This window comes from Nesoenas mayeri (assembly GCF_963082525.1).
Source record: "Nesoenas mayeri genome assembly, chromosome: 1".
Taxonomy (NCBI): Eukaryota; Metazoa; Chordata; class Aves; order Columbiformes; family Columbidae; genus Nesoenas; species Nesoenas mayeri.
Window position 1 is genome coordinate 145660504 of NC_137541.1, and position 21073 is coordinate 145681576.

Below are 21073 nucleotides of genomic sequence, written 5' to 3' on the forward strand. Positions count from 1 at the left end.
CCCACCTATGTGAAAGCGCATTCACAGGGAACTAATCTTTCTTCTTTCTACTGATTTTTATAAAAAGGAGACCTGGGTGATCAGCTCAGAGTAAAACCATCTGACTGTCAGACATATGGTAAGCTATATTGTATCTCTAGTTGACTGAAACCCATACCAGTGCTATGGGTTTCATGGAACCAGGAGAATGAAGATGCGATACTTTAAATCACAAGACATATCAAGTTCAGATTCTACTCTGCAAACATATGGACATGGGTAAGTTTAGTGCCCCAGTCCTAGCGAATTGAAATAATTACCCATCTAAGTAAAGCTAAGCTACTGTTCGCAAAATGAAGCCACAGCTGGTTGTAACTGACAGTCTGTGGAAAATAAATGCAAAAAAATCCTCTTCAACACAGCACCTCCATAGAAGCTTTAGTTATATTTTCCAGTTAGTTATTTAGGGTTGCATAAATCCCTTTAACTAGTCAACAACTTTTATACAAAACTATTGTACAACTATATATACTCACCAAAAGCGTTAGCAGGTTGCTGCTCTGATTGCTTTTGCCTTTGATCATATGCATCTTTCAGCTCTGCTTGCAACTCAGCAGGTAGTGCAGCAAAAACCTCAGGGTCCACCTGAACAGTAACGAAAGATTCATTTGATTAGTTAACCAGTGAGCGACACTGCTTGCTCTCCTATAGGCCACTCACATGAGAAAGGTATTTACAATTTATGTCAAGCAAAAATGACACATAACTGAAACACTGCAAAATACATTGTATATATTCGTCATGTACTTTAGCTTGTAAAAACCATAAAAATTTCCTTTTAACATTACTCTACATTTATTATCTTATAAAAAACTATTTATAGGCCTATAATACACTATCTTTATTCACCACTATCTTTGTTCACCTACTGATACACAGTGCAGCTATATTAACAGCACAATTAAGCCTAACTCAGAGAATACTCCCTTCAAATTTCCAAACTCAAACATTGTGACAATCACACTTTTGTTCCTCTTTTTCTTTTGATATTTCTATCTCCTGGAAGCTGCTACACTCCTCTAACAAAATATCCTTGGAAATAGTCTCGCTTCTTTAAGCATAGGAAACACAAATCCAGCTACCTCATATCTAGAACTCGCACAGTCGCCCAGCCCTTGTTCGACTGATAAAAACAGTCCCTCCCACTGTCCTAGGGGTTTGAATTCCATACAGGAAATAATTTGTTGCCAATTGCCATACACACTCATGGACAAAATAAAATTTCATGTATTACTGGTTATCTTCCCTCACTGTGTCTCTCAAGCAGCAAATTAGTGACACTGTGTTCTGAGTTTCTCAAGATTATTGTACAGAGTTTGCAACTCAGAATCCGAAAAATCTAATTCAAAAAAGCAAAACTATCATTTAGAGGATTAAATCTGCCTAGCAGGAGAGTGCCCTTCATTTCAGCAGTAAAATTTGGAGATGTGCACAAAACCAAGAAAAAATTCATTCAAAACTACTTGTCCTGGTTTTGGCGAGGATAGAGTTAATTTTCTCCTAGTAGCTGGTATAGTGTCATGTTTTTGATTCAGAATAATGTTGATAATACAGGGATATTTTAGTTGTTGCTGAGCAGTCAAAGACTTTTCAGCTTTTCATACTGGCCTGCCAGCAAGGAGGCTGGGAGAGGACACAGGCCGGACAGCTGACCCCAACTGACCAAAGGGATATTCCACACTATATGACATCATGCTCGGTATATAAAGTTGGAGGAAGCTGGCTGGGGGCGACTGCTGCTCGGGAATGGGCTGGGCATCAGTCAGTGGGTGGTGGGCATTGCATATCGCTTGTTTTGTATATTATTCTCATTCTTCTCTGTTCCTTTGCTGTCCCATCTTCATCTCAACCCACAAGTTTTATTTTATTCTTTCTCCTCTCCCACTGGGATGACAGGGTTGAGTGAGCAGCTGTGTGGTGCGTGGTTGCCAGCTGCAGTTAAACCACTACTATTATTATTCTAAGGGCTCAATACAATTTCTACCAAAATCTGAGATACTGTATTTATTATACGTCAGTATGCACACATATTAAAAGCTATCTTTTGTTTTCAATAGAGATTCTTTTTTTAAAACCAAAATACGTCTGTCAGGAAGGTAAGGCTGTGCCATTCACACATATGATGCCTAAATTATGTAAGTAATAAACACGAACATGCTCCCACAGATAAAACTCATCAATTTAGCAGAACACTTTTTCCATTTTTAGAACTCCACGTACCAACACAAATTTTTCACCACACAAAATATGCACTAATTAAAGGAGGAAATGAGAACAGCTCTGACCTCAATTATTGCATATGTTGCGCAGAACAAAGCATTGTAGCGGAATGCAGCCAATTAAGTCCAGAGACTTAAGTTATTTTTTAAATATAAATTTTATTTAATAAAATAATTTTTAAAAGGTCAGTGTTCTCTGGTTAAGCATTCAAGGATCAGGAATTTGTGAGGCCTTGAATTTACACTGTTTTTTGAGTACACCACTTAATAATTCATGCAGAAATAATGCGGTACACGGAACTGGATGTGTTTTTTATTATTCCCCCTATCACTGCCCTCTGAAAGTGTAACATGTAAAAATTCAGTTGGAAGAGCTATCAGTCAAGTTAATTTGAATTCTACACTAATTAATTGGAGTTTCAGGTAATTTGCTGTACAGCCAGAGTGTCCTAACATAGCTTTCACACAGCTGTATCACATTCACATTATGAAGAACCTTGGTTTCATAAATTCATGTATTATCTCTGCATACAGCCATTAGTATTTATGATGTGCTGTATAAATTTCCTTAGAAATAAATGTCTAGACAACGCAAGGACAAAGTGCAAATTTGCCACCCGTAACTGACCCCACTACTACAAACGTCATTAATTTCTAAACATCTGTAATCTTTACCTCTTGCATCCTATGCTTTTACAGGAATCAGCTACTACAGAGACATACAGTTCTTCTAAACATTAAGATTACTTCAGCAGCTGATGGAAATGAGTGCAACCTATCTAGACTGTTTTTATGGGAGAACTTTTCCCTGCAAAGGGTATTTTCCACATGTTTTCTAATGCATAAATCACTATCAGCCAATTAACTTGACACTGGGTCATAAAAATACCATTCAGACAAAAAAGAATGAAGGGGTGAAAACCAAACCTAATTAAGCTATAAAAAGATGGCAGAGCATCATTTACATTTGCTGACTTGATGTAGCTAAAGTACTCCATTTGGAGTGGCTTGCAATATTTCTATACCTGAAACCTATCACTACTTAGTTCACTGCATCATTTGAAAGAAAGTAATCTTAAGTGTTTGTGTGCACTCATACAACATACACTCCCACACAGGCTTTGATGATTAAAAAAAGTGTCAAACTATATTTAGAAAAAGATATTTTTTAATTAAGTTCACATTTGGTTTTAACACAGAAAAAATCTTCCCATATTAGTTAACCAGTTTTAGCATTTTTTTTTTCCTCGAAGCCTAAGGAAGCTATTCACAACCATATTATTCTACATGTCAAACATGGACCTAACTCAGAAGGTTTAAATCTTAGTTCTCTATTCACCAACAAAGAAAGCTGAATGGTTTTTCAGGAGAAAATTTGGAACACAAGCATACTAAGATAGTATGGATACCTCCAAAAAAGAAATAGGAAGTACCCAATTTTTCTTGAATTACATCTTCGAACAAAACAGCTGCTCTACTAAGCTGACATTTTTGGATGGAGTAAGAGAATCACAAAATGCATTAGGAGATAGAAACAGGCAAAACAGTGCATGTGAGGGTGTAAACCACATTTTTCTAAGAATCACAGAATGTTAGGGATTGGAAGGGACTTCGAAAGATCATCTAGTCCAATCCCCTTGCCAGAGCAGGGGGACAATTTCAAGAAGTAATGCTGTTAAACAAAAACAACAATCAATTCTCAACTACCTAATTAAAAGACAGGTAAAGCATAAATGCACACTAAATGTAATTTTTATAGAAAGTCACATGCAGTTAAGATTTACTCTGAAAAAGAGTACTGAATGGCAGAACAAGAGTGGATGGGTGTACTTTAAAGCACAGCATAATTTAACCCACACATCCAAGATAAACTCTTGCCTATGAATGAATGTAACTACTTAATTTACAACAGCTGGGGTATGGAGAGTTCATATACTATTTGTACAGTATCTCCATAGGGGAAACTCAACTTTGCAGTTCAGGAATAAACACTGACAGGACTGTTTTTGAACCAAGGAACTTGAATCAAGGTGAAGAAACTAATAGTAGTAGAATAGACTACACATCTTCTAAATAACAATTATGCATTTAACTACTGTTTACTGAAAACAGGACAGGAATTTCTATCTAATTTTCTCTGGATTTTGTCAGCTAGGCAGCATTATGCCTTAGAAACAGCAACAAACATCCCTCTATAAATCCAATCAGGTGGTATCACTTTGAGAATAGCAATGGAGTACTGGCACAGCAAACAGAAAAATAAAATTAGTGCTCTATTTTACATGATGCATATGCAAAATATGATATCTCTGGGTAACCCAATCTTTAATTTTTTTTTTTTATTTTTACCCTATGTTTGTTCAGCACCATCTTGGATTGAAGGGTGGAATATCATTAGAAGCATAATTATTGCTACCTGCTTCCCCTTCAGGCCCCCGTTTTAAGAAACAATGCTGCCCTTTCCTTGTCTTGGACATGTTGTATATGAGATAATTTTAGAATTATGGAGAAATAAACAATCTTCAGCCATGCTTGACTTTCTCCAAAGAATGTGATATAAACAATCACACCTACAGAAGCTAGTAGGGGCTGGCTTTACACCATCAAAACATCCACTTAAACAGAGTGAGTCTCCTGTGACTAGCTAAGCAGATTTTAGGACTGCTTCAGACTTACGGTGCAGTATAACTCAGCTGCAATGCAGAAAAAAAGGGCTATTTACACACTGGATTGCAAAGCAAAGTGTAAATGAGGATGTCTTATGCTAAACAACAGCAAAAAAAAATAGGCATACCGATGACTATAAATGTTTAATAAATACTATAATACTATGTTCATGATAGATTAAGTTACATTTAGAAGCAGAGATTTTTAACTTATTAAAGGACATAAATAATTTTGCTAAGTCACAGATTCTAGTAATACCATCTCAAGAAAAGGCTGTTAGCTCTTCCTACAGGTGGCAAGTTGATGTTTATTGATACCCTGTAATCATCCTACCTGTGAGAAAGCTGGCAAGGCTATCACATTAATTCCTGTATTGGTATTTGGTTCTTGGAGCTCTGGTATTTGTAAAAGCACTGTTCCAACCGGTTGTGACAGAAGCGCAGTGTTACATCCATTTATTGGCTCTTTTTTGCTCTCTCCATAGTTCTCTCCTTGCTGAATGGTGTATATTTGCTCTACTTGTTCTCGGAGATCAGGCGGCAGAGCTTCTAGCACAGACTTATCTAGCTACAAATATATAAAAAATTTTACATTATTTTGAGGAATAGATAAGAGAGTTAATTTTCCTCAAAAATTAGTTTTACAGCCCTTGAATTTTAGAAAAAAAACTCAAACAAACAAATGTGAATGCAAACATACTTAGGAACCTGACAATTACATTCTGCAGCAGTGAAATGTAAAAATATCATTTAAGACTAAGTAGTTCTGTAAATATGAATTCTCAGTTTTATCTTTTCACAATGTTCAGTGCTCTCACAAATCATATATGAGATTTCCTCTACAACTACCTAGTGATAAGAAAACTCAAATTCTGAGTTGAAATTATATGGGCAACATGTTGATACGAATGCTAAATTGGTGTCTGGTAGAAAGCAGTAAGCAATTAATTTCTTTATATAGGTCTAGGATACATGTTACTAATTTACCTTAATAACATTACATATGCTTGCATACTGTCAGATTCTTGTCGTAGATTTTCATAATGAAGTAAGCTTTAGATACAAATTTTTGCTTGCCATAATTGGTACTTGCCATCAATTATCAACTTGAAACAAATGAAATGACCCCTCAAAATCCAGAAGCTGCAGCATACAATGACAGCTGCACAAGTGACAGAATGAATACAACTGACAAGCAGCTTTACAGCATCATTTTTCTCAGAAGTAAAACTGGAGTAAAACTATGTAGATAAATGCCAATGCTTGCCTGTAAGTTCTGCTACATGAGACTCCATTGCAGTGTTAAAAAACTTTATTTTTTACCTTTAACAAGAAAATTTGGAGTTTATGACTAGATTCTGTATTTACAGAGAAAAACTACAAATATCTATAAAAAGATACTTGGCTTATAGTAACTGAGAGGTTTTGATGAAAGCTGTCTGTACTATTAATCTCTTCAGTTATTCACTGTACATTCTGTTTGTGTTCCCTCATACTAAATTTGCTACATATATAAGTCCACGAACATTTTCTGGAAATCCTGGGTGTAAAATATATTGCTGTTGCTTTTCTAGCACACAGTACACAAAAAGCAGTATGGGACTAACTCTCATCACTCCTTCCCTGTACCAAATTCCATATTATGTACCATATTATAATATGGTTATACAGCAGAAGGAAAGATGAGTGTATTGTACTATGAGGCTACCAAAGCTTCAGGAACACTACTGCACAACTAGTCCACTTTTTGCTTGTTCATACACGATTCTTCTATTGGAGATTCTGCATATATGGAGCTTCACATTGTTCAGTCAAGTTGCTTTTAAACTAGCTTGGGTGTTGCATTATGGAAAAAACAGTTTTCTGCCAAAAGCGTAACTGGGTTTTAAAAATGTCTAAATATTTGGAAAAACAGCTAACAGAACATCAGCAAATGGTTTTAAAGATTTAAAATAGAGAAATTGAAGTACACATTTCTACAGAAAAGTATGTAAATCTGCTTTTAGCTAAGAAACCTACAGAATTCAGTTCAGCTTATTCATAGCAGATCCCTGTAACAGACGTCTGCTTGAATAACACGTGGAGTAGAAATAAGGAGGCTCTTGTTAAAACACACAAAAAGACCCCCAAAGCCTTGCAGAAATATTTTATTTAAATAAAGATTGTCCTCCTCTCATCTAAAAGGTGATATTCTGTTTAAATGCTAAGTGTGCACCTTATCTTCAATTCTATTTGAAGAAAATTTGAAAAAACACAGGAAGATGAATAATTAAATCTAAATACAAGTTCGACATTCTCGTAGGCAGAAACTTAGACAACAGCCATTGTAAAAGTATGTGAGGTAGCGTCAGACTAGTTGCTGTTCAGTTGCTTCTCACTGACTAGAATTTGCAGACAGATTTATAGTGTAATTTAAAGACTGATACAGAATACATGGCTTTAAGAAACTATGCGGAGAAGACTACCTTATTATTATTTATTGCCATCTGTGGCAAACAATATTGCTGCCATAAAGAGGGATGGGAAAACATTTAAAAGTTCCATCTTCATGAAAATGACACAAAAGTACTTGTCAAAATTCTTCCTGAGCCACTCAGTGATTAAGCTAATCAGAAATAATTTTTATGAGCTAACATAAGAAATTTACAAATCTGTGTCATATCATAATCAGATAAATACTGAACATGAACGATAGGATATATTTAATGTTTCTGATGGAAGTTTTCCTAAAGTATATTTCATGGTTTTTTATAATTAGGCTCTGGGCTTTGGTTGTGAAAGGTGGAAGGTAATGTTGCTCTAATATTGCATCCTCAGCATCTTTTCTATTCCTGCTCCATTCCAATCCTTTGGCAAGTGATAGGAAGGGAAACAGATACCAGAAAATTAAATTGCTTTCCTTTGAATAAACAGAATATTTTTTGAGTTAGTCTATAAATGACTGCTTTTTAAAAATCCTTTTATTAAGGCAAAATAGTTCTGCATCAATAACACTTTCTTACCGTGCACTGTAAAAAAGTGTAATGGAATTTTCTTTGCTCTATCCAATAAGACAATCCCAAGTTTTTACAAGATATTGGAGACAGTTTTATATTCTCAGGTTTTACCTGGGAAGCAGATGGCACCTCAATACTCAAATTAAGCCTGGATTTTACGCTGATAGGAGAATGCACACCATTCCATTTGACAGCAGCCTCAGTGTTGTTAACGTTACAATTGAGACCAGATGTGAGATGGGCACCACGAGATGGAAGAAAAGTGCAAGTTCTTGAATCGGAAGATATTTCAAGGTCCATAGCAGCCACAAATACTGTACATATGAAAACAAAATAAAGAATAATGATCTAATAGTTGAAAATACTCTGACATTTCAAAATACAGTGAAGCTAATTTCCAGTTTTCTTTGCCAAATAGTTTATATAACGTACTGCACAATTATACTACTTTCTTTTTTAAAATATCCTTTGTTACTATTAACTTTTTAAAAAGATTGGAATAATCCTATACAAAGTTTCATTTGTAGCATTTTCCTTTGCAGGAGCAAAACATGCTCTCAAATAGTTTATGTTAAATAATTTAAATAATTTGAATTTTGAATAAGTATTCCAAAAGGTAATCTATATTGGAGCACTTCAGAACTGACCATCATCACACATGACAATTACAAAGCTTACTGACCTTCCTTATGTTCTTCTTCTGAGCACTTTTTTGTTTTCTGAACGTGAAAAAGATCAATAACTGAATGCGATCCACCAGGTAAATGTCCAGAGTGTACTGCTGAGTGAGCTGAAGTGGTTTTACTGATGGGAACTAACTGCTGTACCTGAATTCCAACCTAAATCAAAACATTAATACATTAATTTTATGAAGTTTAAATTAAATTATTTTTTAGATCTCTAATGCTTTCATAATAGCATTGCCTTTTCTCAAACTGGCTGCCTATTGTGAGTGGAGGAAAGAATGAATAGAAGTATGTTGAAATACACATAAATAGCCTATAAAAACATTCCAACCAAATGCCAGGATTATTCACCACAATCCAACAACTAAGAAATTACAAAGATAATACCATCTTAACTCTCTGATATAGAAAAACCGCTGTCAACAGGTTCATGAAACAACATGTTTATTATGAAATTTCTTAGACACCAAAAAATCTAGAAGTACTGTCAAACAAGTGATTAGTACTAAATCTGGCTACCCGTACAAGAAAGGAACGTTCTTCCTGAGGACAATCTATACTAAATCCATCACCTCAGTCTACAAATGAGAAAAACAATATTGTTTCACTTCTAGACATGGTTCTCACAAAGTCTGAACGGATGGAAGTACTTCGGTGAAAGTAATCTTTATCAGATGAGGTGTTCCTCATTTTGAAAGACAACCTCACTTTTCATTTACTTTTAAATACCAATCAACAGGGGTTCAGAAACTCTATCCAACTAAGAATGCACTTGTACATTGTGCAAGTTTACTGCTAATGCTACATGACTATTAAGAAAAAAGACAGCAAAGGAGACAGATGGACAAGAAACCAGAAAAAGACAGGGAGAGGATGGTAAATACTTCCTCAACTCCAAAAAGAAACCCAAGCCATGGAGCGGACATTGCAAGGCAACTTTGTGAATCCCTGCTTCTACATCCAGATGATCGATAAATGCAGGTTTGTTTTAGAAAGCCTCTGTGTAAAAAATGGCTGATGCCCAAAGAGTATCCTTGTAGGTTCACAATGCTATGACAAAACCACTGAGAGGAGTAAGAGTGTTCTAAAATAAACCATGATTCAAAAGAGCCATCAATTGACCTTCAAACAAAGGCCGAACTGTGAGTTGGTAAGCTTCCTGGCTCTCAGACTTGCAGTCGAGAGCAAACACTCCTCTCATCTGTATCTTTAGTTAGCATTAAAGCAGTATTTGTATTGGTTAATTAATAACTGCAAATTTTAAAGAAAATTATAAGACAAAATAAAATTTACACATGCTAATAGAACTGTAGAAGATACAGTCTAACTTTATTACCTCAGGCTGTTTTAAGTTGTGGATTAATCCATATCACAATATATATATATATATATATATATATTTACATTTATGGCTTTGTAACCATGTTTTTCAAAGGCAGACATACAAAACATAATATAATTGCATAGCCTAATTTACATAAGCTTTGTATTATTTATACTTTTGCTTAAGTCTGGTTATTGTCTACTCTGGAGAACTGAAAATTTATGAAAAACAACAAAGGAGGTTGATAAAGAAAAAAAATTCAGTTTTCCCATTAACTTACCCCTCGCATATCTGATATGTTCAGTTTCATCGTATGAAACATGTTGAGAGTTTCTTTCCCAATCACTTTTGCACTGTCTGTTGCATGGTCTAGAGTCACAGTCCTAACAAAGAATAAAAAAGTATGGTTAAAAAGGAAGCTGTTTCACAAATCCTAAAGACAACAACAATATTCTGTATATATTTCAGAGAGGACCTCAAAGAAAGATCATAATTTCTTGGCATACAGAAACGGAACACCGTTTTTTTGTTCTGTGGTTTCTTTTCAAAGGTAATTAGAAATAAGCATGTTCTACAGAAAAAAAAAGAACAACACAACAGATTACTTACGAATGGAATATTCTCATTGTGCAATACACACATTAATTTGTCAAATATGATATACATTTATATACATGCTATTTACTGAAGACAGACAAAAATGTTTCACTTTATACTACTCATAGAAAGGCACTCATACACTATCCTTCACTCAGGCTTGGTTCATGAAGATTTGCTCAGTATTATTTCACTTGTCAAATGTTCATAGCAAGAGTTTCAGAAGGAACTCTGAGGGAGAAGCAGATAAACGCATGTGCATATGGATTACAAAGAAACTGGATTAACGATAAGTAACTTTAAACATTCCAAAAACACATCTTACACTGTGGGCAATTTTCTGCAACAACTCTCACAACATTACCTGGTTGTGAGGTTTACAAATGGCCATCTGAGATCTTGGTGGGGCACTAGTAGTTGTTGGTAGTTCTGGATTCTCTAAGGGCACATTTGAGACAGGTAAGGACAGAATTCCAGGTGGCTAACCAAATGTATGTGTGTAATGTGAAGTCTTTTCACTGAGGTAATCAATACAGTTTTAACTCTGATAGAGTGGGCTATATGGACAAAATGAAGTTCTACCTTGGTGTTTTGATGAGATTGCCATCCTGGCAACTTAATAAACACTTTGATGGTGTCTCTTCAAATTTTCCTCCGCTTTTGAAACTGTCAGAAATCCACATGAACAACTAAGTGATCTCCAGAAGGGTCTGGTTCTGACAATATTAAAAGGAAAAACCTTCCTGCTGTGAATGATATGAAGATATCCCTGAGCCTTACAGGTTAACATTTTTAAGAAAAACAGGATCAATATGACCGTTAAGATGCAACTATGCAGAACACGAGGGAGAAATGTAGGACAGATCTAAAGGTACACACCATTTCAGAGGAATATTTTACAAAGGCCTCTGCTGTACTATCAAGAGTTGATATGAATGATGCAGTAAAAATACCATAAACATCTCAGAAGTTCATTTGATTTTAAGCGTGTTTGTGAGTCTGAATCCTTTGTAGGACTACGATTGTCTTTCTAGGGAATCTTGCTTGACCTGTAGGATGAGAAACCACAGCATCTCATTCACCTGAGAGGTGAGGGGGCAAGAAATGGGTCATGAGCTATAGCTACAGAGAAAATTTTAAATTGAAGAGAGAAACTGGTCACCTTTAGCTCCAGTAAATAATCTCAAACTGTTGGAATTAGGCTATACACAGGGAAAGCACCCCTGAGGGAACACCAGCCTGAGATTCTAATTCATTTGCAACTTCCAGAGTTTACCGTGCTGCTGCTAAAAAGCCTTTCACTGGACTGAACAGAAATACTCTAACGAAGACAGTAATCCAGCACCTATATCATCAAATAGCATAATTTGGATTGACTGGAGGCATCGCCAAATGAGATCCTGGCCTCGGAACTGCTTCAGCAGTGTGTGAACAATAGCATCCTTGGGTGCCCCCTTATCTTACATTAATGAAGACTTTATGAACTGGGAGAATTTCATGGCACATGTGCATTAGCATGCCTGACCACAGAAATTAGGTCCAAGGCATTGACCTGTTCATGAGAAAGCAGTCTGGCAATAGCTGCGAATAAAGGAGGAATAAAGCTCTACTAAACACACCCTCAATACTAAAAATACATTCTCAGACTGTTAAGAGCTCAAACAATTCAGGGTAGCCAGATGACAAAAGTACAGGCTGATGGATTTTCTTCTTGACATACCAATCTCAAAAGGTTATGAGTTTCTGATACTGAAAGGTGAATTGTGTAGTTTCAGTTCCTAAATACAGCTGAATTGTCTGTCACAAACTCACAAACATGAGACAGACCCTATGCATACATGTCATGCTGTTGAGCAATAATTCACTGAAAGAACACCCCCACCTCTTCAGTTATCAGCAACCCTGAGCAAATGATCCTTCCGTTTGGGCAGGATTCTTCTGTTACAACAACCTGGGATGGAAGGAAAAGTAGGAAAGACCTATCTTTGAAGATGCCAAATGCATACTCACACAAAAGCCCTTTACCTAAGGAACAATTGCTTTGATACAAGTGTCTGCCAGAAGAACAAACATGCATTTAGAAGGTTCTGACACAACCTTGTATGAAAAAATATATAACTACCTGATGCCTGGATTTTGTTCTTGTGTTTTCAGTATGCAAGCATATAAACAAATTTGAGATTAAAAAATATTTAGTCATCATCATCCAGTAGAACAGAAAACAAAGAAGAATCATAAATAAATAATGGGTTGAACTAATTCAGGATTGCTTGTAAAAACTGAAAGTCCCACTCCTTCGACAATGACCTATCAAGTGACTACCCCGGCAGAGTAACTGGGTTATCCCATTTCAGTAGGGATTGGCAGCCACCACAGGTAGCAATCTCAGTAAGTGCTGCAGTGAGACCAAGTAGAAAGAGACTTTAATATGTTGACAATGATCTACAAGAAAACAAAGGCACTTCTGATGAGAACTTACAACTATATGAAAAAATGTAACTGTGAAGGTCACGAGACATGAACAAGTTGCCTTCTTGAATAGCTGAATTATGGGGCACAGTCTCCAACTTTAAGATTCTGAGATTCAACTTTCTTAGCTCCACTTTGGATCTTCATTGCCTTTTCTCTTCTAGGACTAAAAATTTCTGTGCAGACTTATTGGTGAAACAACAGGAAAGACAGACTCGATACAAAGAAACTTGTCTGAACTAAGACAGACAACTGCAGTTCAAGGTGTCAGACGCCAGCCCCAGTCTTCAGAATCCCAAGTGGCCCCTCAGTCTTCTGCAGCAAGTAATTCTGCAACTATTGCCATAGTCCCCATGTGTTCTATAGACTTGAAGGAGAACAGTAATGATCAGGCAGCTTTCTTGACAAGTACAAAGGCGATTTTCTTTGAAGACTCCAGCTGTCACAATCAGCATGTGACCAGCAACCTATCAAGGAATAGCAGAAAGTCCCTCAAGAAAAAAGAAAGTACACAGCACTACACAGCTCAGGGACATGAAATAGTTTGCAGCAGCAGAACATTTCAACTCAGCTAGTCACTGAAAGAAAGAAAAAACACTGCTGCATGTGTGTCATAGTGCAGAATGTAAATACATCTTCTATATGGACTGCAAAAGGAAAAACAGCTCCAATATTAAGCAAGCTGAATAAATGTACACAAACAACATATATGCACACACGTATTACTGTTTGAAGACCAACCCTTTAAAAGATCAAATACCTTTATTAGCTAGTACTTCATTAGACTATTATCAAAGTAAGAGCCACCTTAAACTACATACTATTAAAGTCAAAAAGAAGAGAAAAAAAAAGTACAACTCTACCAAGGGTAAAGGATAAGTCACAATAATATTTCACTGAATCACTTAAATTTTTAAGTAGCATCCATAGACATGCAAGAGTACATTCTTTCAAGAAAGCAATTTCGAAGAATGCACTTGTGGAGTCAGATTCCTTCTTTCCCATTCCTGCTTTCTCTGAAAACCACAAATTGTTTCTTCTATGCCCCCAAACTTTTCAATGTTTGATATATTTTTTGTTTTCCCCATTTTTCTCTTTGAAGAAACTCCAAGGCAAAATAAGACTGTTAACATTGTTCTCTTTCCGATTTGGACACCTTAGTCTCTTCCTTCCTTCTCCTCCCAATATGCCATGCATGTTGTCTCTGGGGGGTTTACATTCCATGTTGATGGCCAACAGACCACATATATACACCCCAAACACAGAGGACTTCAGACAATAACATTCCACTTCTGATGTTGGTGCAGGTTTGGTATGTAGACAAAATAGTACCAAGCACTTCAAAATTTCTGTCCTGTCTTCCTGTAAGTTTTGGTGCTCAATATCCTGCAGAAGTGTGCTCATGCCTACTACTAACCGTTCTTTTTCCATGCATAGTTACCTGGCAATATTATCACAGATTCCATGACCTCCGTATTTTGCAGGCTCCACTGGTGCCCCAGCCTTTCTGACCATAATTTTAAGGGTCAATCGTTTACCCTTCATACCAGCAGCTTCAAGTCTACGTTGGATTTCTTCTGAAAGGCTCAGAAGAAAAGCTTCTGCTTCCTTAGGCTGAAGGGGGAAAAAATTCAATGTTTAGATAATTACTAGTTTTCAAATATTGAGGGTAAATCATTAAGGGTTAATGCAATCCAGATTTTGTAAACTGAAAAGAGCAAGCTGACTCACAGGCAATTGTCTTTTTTAACTTCAAGTGTTTTGTCTACACTGTAGGTGTCTCAAGTTAGGTGAGATGGTAGATTCCTATCCTAATGCTGAAATAAGTAGGAAATATTAAGTCCTTTTGGAAATAAGTACTTTTAAAAATGTATTTAGAAACCCCAACACAGAACTGCAAGTTTAACTTTAAGCACACACTTAGAATATGAAGAGCGTAGGGCTTATTAGAAAAATCTTCGTCAGCATGAGGAAAGTCAAGCAGTAGAACAAGTTGCTCAGAGAAGTTGTGCAGTCTTGATTCTTGGAAGTTTCTAACACCAGACTGGATAAAGTCCTGAGCAACTGGTCTGATCTCATAGCTTCCCCTGCTTTGAGTAAAAGGCTGGACTACACAACATCCTGAGTCTCTCTCAATCTGATTTTTCTATACTTTCTGCAAACACTTAAGTTCTCAGAGAGCTGAGTTATTTTTAATACAATTTTGTCAACAACACTTCCCTCCACCCCCCCCCCCCATATTTGTAAAAAATCTAATAAAAATATTGTACTGGAGCAGCTGGTGATGATTTCAGGCACTGGCATCTATAAATAATCAGCATTTATACGAAAGAGAATGCTAGGTGCTGACAAACCTACTGCAGTTCTCTTTTTCTGTACCAGACTTGTATAACGAATGCAGAATAGTCAGCTAATTTTGTGCAAGCTTCTTTTCAGTCCAATACTTTTGCAGTCTCTCCTCCCATTTTATCGTTTGGTCTCCTACTTCTTCATTTTCCTCATTCTATTTGGTGGCTAAGATGGTGCTCTAACAGATCAAAGTGTAAGTGAAAATAATCAGAATATGAGAAGATTCTTCTACAGTTGAAAGAAGTCACTGCAGAAAAGAAAATAAGTTTGAATTTACCTGTGTAAACCTTATTCCATAGTTGATTTCTGCTGAAACAGATTTCCTTTCTTTTTCTGTACGAACAGGTCGATCATCCAAACCACGACAAAACCTGTAGAGCATTTGTCCTGTTTTTGGACCAAATTCTTTTTGCAGTTTTGACATTGAAGCACATTGTAGATCTCCACAGGTTTTAATTCCCAAAGAAGCCAGTTTAGATTCCATTGTCCTGCCAACTCCTAACAACAAAGCAATTAGTTCCATTAAATCTACACAATTCAGAGTCAGTCAGGTTTTGAACAAATAAAACTTCTTTTTAAACCTATAGTGGGTCATATCAAATTAATAGATATACACCATAAAAAAGAAATTCCACTTAGAGAAACATGTTTCAAATGGAAAGTTTTGATGTCTTCATCTGTATTTCTTTCATCTATATTACATATTTAGTTTAAGATGTCATACTGCAGCATGTTTCTTTATTTCTGTGCTTGCAAATCATCTTGTAAGGTACTGCCTGTTACAGAGAACATAGCTCTGAACACCGCAACACTTAGTCCAAAAAGAGTGTACAACATGTAATATATTTTACCATCATATACAAATGATTTAATCAAAAAGAAACAAACAAATATTTTGACTACTGTTCTACTGCTTCCTAGGTAGAAGAATAGTATTTCAAACAGAAGTGATAGCACACCAGTATCACTTGTGCTTTGAATTATCAAGCACTGGCAATTGTAGGTATCCATGGCAACAGCACATATGTAAGCGTGATAAACTTAAGTATATTTCTGGGTTTTGGAAAGCTGGCCTGTTACTTCCGAAAAATATTAGTCTTACGAATTTACCAAAGTCAGTGAAAGGTAATCTAGTCACTCTATGTCCACAGGCATGCCACTCATTTGATCAAGTTCTTCCTTACTGAAATATCCTCCTTTCTCCTGTCTGACCAAGGAATGCAAGACAGAAAACAGGTACTCTGGCTGCACGTATCACTGCAAACTACTGACAAAACGTACAATAGTTGAATTTTGCCTGCTTGTCCATTAAAGGATCATTTGGATCACTCTCCTCTGTCTAGCTGTCATTTTTCACAGAACTTGTGGAAACATCATGTTATTACAACTTCTATCTCTCAGTAAGATTTGGCTGAAATGGCCAAATAGTTTGTAAAATTATTAGTACTCTCATACTTGCAAATTATAAATCATAATCAATGCCACAATCACTTCCTCAGACAACTAGGCAAAAAACAGTTGGAATTTGACAAACCCATTGTTCTTTAGGAATCAACACATTCTGTCACCGTTTGCAGCTCATGGTGCAAGCAGAAACACTTCAGTTCAGTAACATTGTCCTCTGTGAAATTTTATTCCTTAATTTTCCTTCTGTCCTTATTTTCTTTAAAACCTCTCAGAGTTTCTTAGATACAGAAGAGATTAAACAAACTCCTCTCTCTCCCTTTTTCCTCTTCATGTACTGTTTTATTATGGCATCTGTGCTATTTTTTCAACTCCTGACTTGACACACCGCTTTTTAGAAAAAATGCCCTCTTGGACTAGTTCTCAGTTCTAGGAAACCCTGCCTCAGTAATAAGTACCTGGTGTTACTCCTTTTATTACACTCATTATGATACAGCAAGCTAGCGCTCACTTGAAATGACTCATCTAACTAATTTTATCAAAGAATAGAAGGTTGCATAACATACTAAACTCTGAGCTGTAGGTCATGTGTGGATCTGCAAACTCTTTACTAAAAAAAGATGCTGCTCAAAGATATGAAAAGGTCACAGAAATTGTTCACAGAAATTTGCAGAAATCAGTACATCTTTTTTCAGGTCATAACCATGGAATAGCATATAATCTGGCTTGATCCAGAACACAGATTTATAGCTGAAAGTGTTTTAATATCAGAAGGCAAAACGTGCTGTAAAACAAAAGAGTACCTGGAAGACTGGTAACAAGTTGCCCTCTGATAAAATCATCCACTTCTTCAGGTTTTAAGTGATACTGCCCATCTGGTTTTGCTTTACGAGTTGCCATTCTGGCCAGCAGAATATTGGAACCTGTAAAACAATTTATAATATGTGTGTGGCAACTTTTTTCTTCTCAAGTAGAATGCCACAGTTCCAACAGTCATGGAAAAACGAAAGCACAAATTCTTTACCTTTTTCAAATAATTTAATGAAATATATTAATATATACTTGCAGTATCTACTTCTAAATTAGCAAGTAGCAGTATTCGTGATTACAGCAGTGTAACTGTCATGGTAACTACAACTGCAAAGTTAAAACCAACCAAACAAAAAAACCGAAGTGCAGGACACTTAACTAAGAACGCTGTCTGGTTATGTTCTACACATGTAGAGGAGCAGATAAACAGTTAAGCTCAAATGGCTAAAAAATTTAGAAGTGTAGGAGTTTAACACTGCAGAACTTCAACAAATCCATGGGGGTCAATGTAAGTAATACTTAGGGTTACAATTCTATCAACTGCATTATATGTGAAATACTGGAATTAAGCTAATACTCGGGCCTGAGTATTCACTAAAAAAATCCAATTACTTTATTAAGTTATTACAGGCACTCAAAGTGTGCTGGGAACAAGACCTATTTCAGCATTTTTTCTTTCTTGTTTATAGGTTTATTCATGCCCATCCACTAAGACCTCTGAAAAGATACCCAAACAGATTCATTATTGCCACTCAAACACCCTGTTCTAAGATAAAGCAAATTAATAAAAAGTTGGGGAATTCACAACTCACAGCACTATGTGTTCTCCTCCTACCTCCACTCCTTTTGTCTATTTTAAAATTTTAAGTCAATAAGAACAGTAACAGAATTTTATGTACACTGTTTCTCCTGAGAGGTTAAACTGATGAAACAATTAATGAAAGATTCCTCATTCAATTTCTTATTTAACTTCAGGGATCCATGTTTTTGTCTACAGAGTACTGAAGAGTTTTGATCTTCTTATCTATCAAACATACTAACATAGCCTCTAATACCATGAAATCTCAGTGATTTACCTTCTGCAACATATTATTCCCACAACACTGAAGTAAAGTAGAAAAAAATTAATGCCTCACTTAACAAATGAGAAACCACGACACGGGATGTTTACAGATGGGTGTTTAATATTTCACTAGCATTGTTTAAATCATTTTAGTTTAGTCACTAAAATCTCTAAGGTAAAAATTAGATTTGTTCAACTGGCATAAGCATGTCCCTATTTATCTGTAATCAGACAGCAGTGTTTAGAGGAGATCTCAATAGCTTTTACAGTATCTATTCAAATTTACATTTTATTATTAATATATTGCTACAACTTTCCCATTGGGTAACACATAAATCACACAAGATGTATGTTTCTGGCAGACCACATTTTTGAAATAAGGTCTCTACATTCATGTAATAGTACAAGTACAGTTGTTTCCTCTGATCTATTTACTTAACAATGAATTACGAGTGAAGAGACAAAGTCCCTGTCATGTACCTACCATATGAATTTCTAGAAAGGATGACAAAATTATTTTCCAGTATCTCACACAAATTATTAGGAAAAAAAAAATTGCTCACAGATACTAGTCTCTTTCAATCAATAAGAGAATTATGATACCAGATTAGAAAATAATGCCTTAAAAACTAATTCTGCTCTTTAGAAAAAACAAACATACTAAATAGGCATATAAAAGAGATTACAAATGTGTTTCAAGTCAAAACAAGACAGAAACAGGAATCTAGGGAATTATAGTCTCTGTACTAAGACATCATAAAAAATAAAGGAAGAATTCTGCCTAGAGTAATGAACTTCAGCTTGTCTCACAAGTGGATTTCATACACTTATATAAACTCAGTACATTTATTTACGGACCCTTGACTCCAGTATTAATTAGGGACAAAAAAAGAAAGGAAGGGGCCAAGTGAAAATAAATCAAGGAAGTATTTTCAGATATGTGATTTCATATACAATATCCACTGTAAATCACACAAATCTTTGGTTTCAATACCTTCTAATAATTACACTGAATCATGCCACCCCATAAACTCTTACAGCTATCTCTGATAAGGAACAGAATCTGTGCTTATTTTTCTATTTACTGGAAAAATACAGTAGCATTTAATAAAAATGAATGTAAGAATATCATACAGATGGAATTTTAGCATACTGTTCTGATAAAAAAGGAGAAGTGATAGCAATTTTATTAATTTTTGCTTCAAACTTTCTACCGATGAAGACTTTCTTGTATTTTTATTTATACTAATTTAATGTAAATGGCAATATATTTCCTATGACAAAAACACTTAGTGTTTTAGCAATCTTACCATAGCTTTGGTACAACTAACAATAGTAGGCACTGCTTGTAAACAGAAATGAAATAAGGTACTTACCCATCCCAACAGAAGCAGTGCATTTAGTTTGGGCTTTGATTTCAGTGCGGATAGCATTTGCAAGTTCATCGGGAGTCAATCTGGTCTCTGTAAGGATTTCAGTGATATCTACTAGTGCTTCATCACAACTGACTGCTTCGATGTTATGAGTATAGCTATCAACACAAAGTAAAGGAGGTGAAACACCAGCAACAGCTCACCATCTGTTAAAACAAATATGTAGCAAATAAAGTCTTCCTTTTGTGGTGGCATTTCCCCGCTTATTTTTTATCACACATCACTTACATATTAAAAATGCTAAATCAGCAAATTATAGTAACATTACTAATGTAGGACTAATTTCAACATGCATTATGGTTTTAAAAGAACAGCTGGAGGAAGAGTTGAATTTTTATTTTTCATTAACAATAACAAATTTCCAGGTTTGTTCATGCATTTTAAACCAGAACGTAGTTTCTAATAGATGTTACTCTAACAATCCACTCTTAAGTTACTAAAAAAAACCTCTTGGAAGAATCTCACTATTAAGCAGGGATCTGCTTCTCATAGTGTAATCAGTAAAAAGTTTAACAATTACTCCTTTGGAAGTCAGATGCTGTTTACAGGATTTGGCTTCATGACAAAAGAAAACTCAGAAGCAGCACAGTGCTCAAAATAACAAAAATACTACAAAAGGAAGATCTCAAATAGGAATGGCTTTATTGAAGCTGAAGAGTAACAGAGAGATGAAAATACTAGAGTGAATAATGGCATTCATCAGTGGCACATAAAATACGCTTGATAACCTTACCATGAAAGATCAGGTAAGCAAACAGCATATTACCTTGCTAATATTTCATATACTGTCCGTGCAACTTCTTTGTACGCATCAAAATCATAAGAAACTGCTTGAAGATTTGGACACAACTTTTTTGCTTGGCCAAAAAACATTCCATTTTTTATGCCGACTTGTCTAAAATTAAATAATAAAAAAAAAAAAGCCTAAATAAACACAGTACCAACTTTTTCACAAAGTCTCCAGAAAGCACTACTTGCTATCTTCTGGTTTTAAATTAAAACCATGCATATACTATGT

General features: G+C 35.6%; 1 protein-coding gene across 4 annotated transcripts in view; it reads right to left on the bottom strand.

Moving 5' to 3' along the window:
• Window positions 1–21073, bottom strand: part of REV1 (REV1 DNA directed polymerase) — a 59971-nt gene that overhangs the window by 5089 nt on the left and 33809 nt on the right. For all 4 annotated transcript variants that reach the window (XM_080340182.1, XM_080340181.1, XM_080340184.1 and 1 more), the window contains 10 exons: window positions 20822–20950; window positions 19999–20153; window positions 17553–17672; window positions 15623–15843; window positions 14438–14610; window positions 10211–10313; window positions 8603–8759; window positions 8032–8234; window positions 5259–5492; window positions 516–624 (listed from right to left, as the gene is read on the bottom strand). In XM_080340182.1, coding sequence (XP_080196308.1) covers window positions 516–624; window positions 5259–5492; window positions 8032–8234; window positions 8603–8759; window positions 10211–10313; window positions 14438–14610; window positions 15623–15843; window positions 17553–17672; window positions 19999–20153; window positions 20822–20950 — 1604 coding nt within the window. The remainder of the gene's footprint in view (window positions 1–515; window positions 625–5258; window positions 5493–8031; window positions 8235–8602; window positions 8760–10210; window positions 10314–14437; window positions 14611–15622; window positions 15844–17552; window positions 17673–19998; window positions 20154–20821; window positions 20951–21073) is intronic.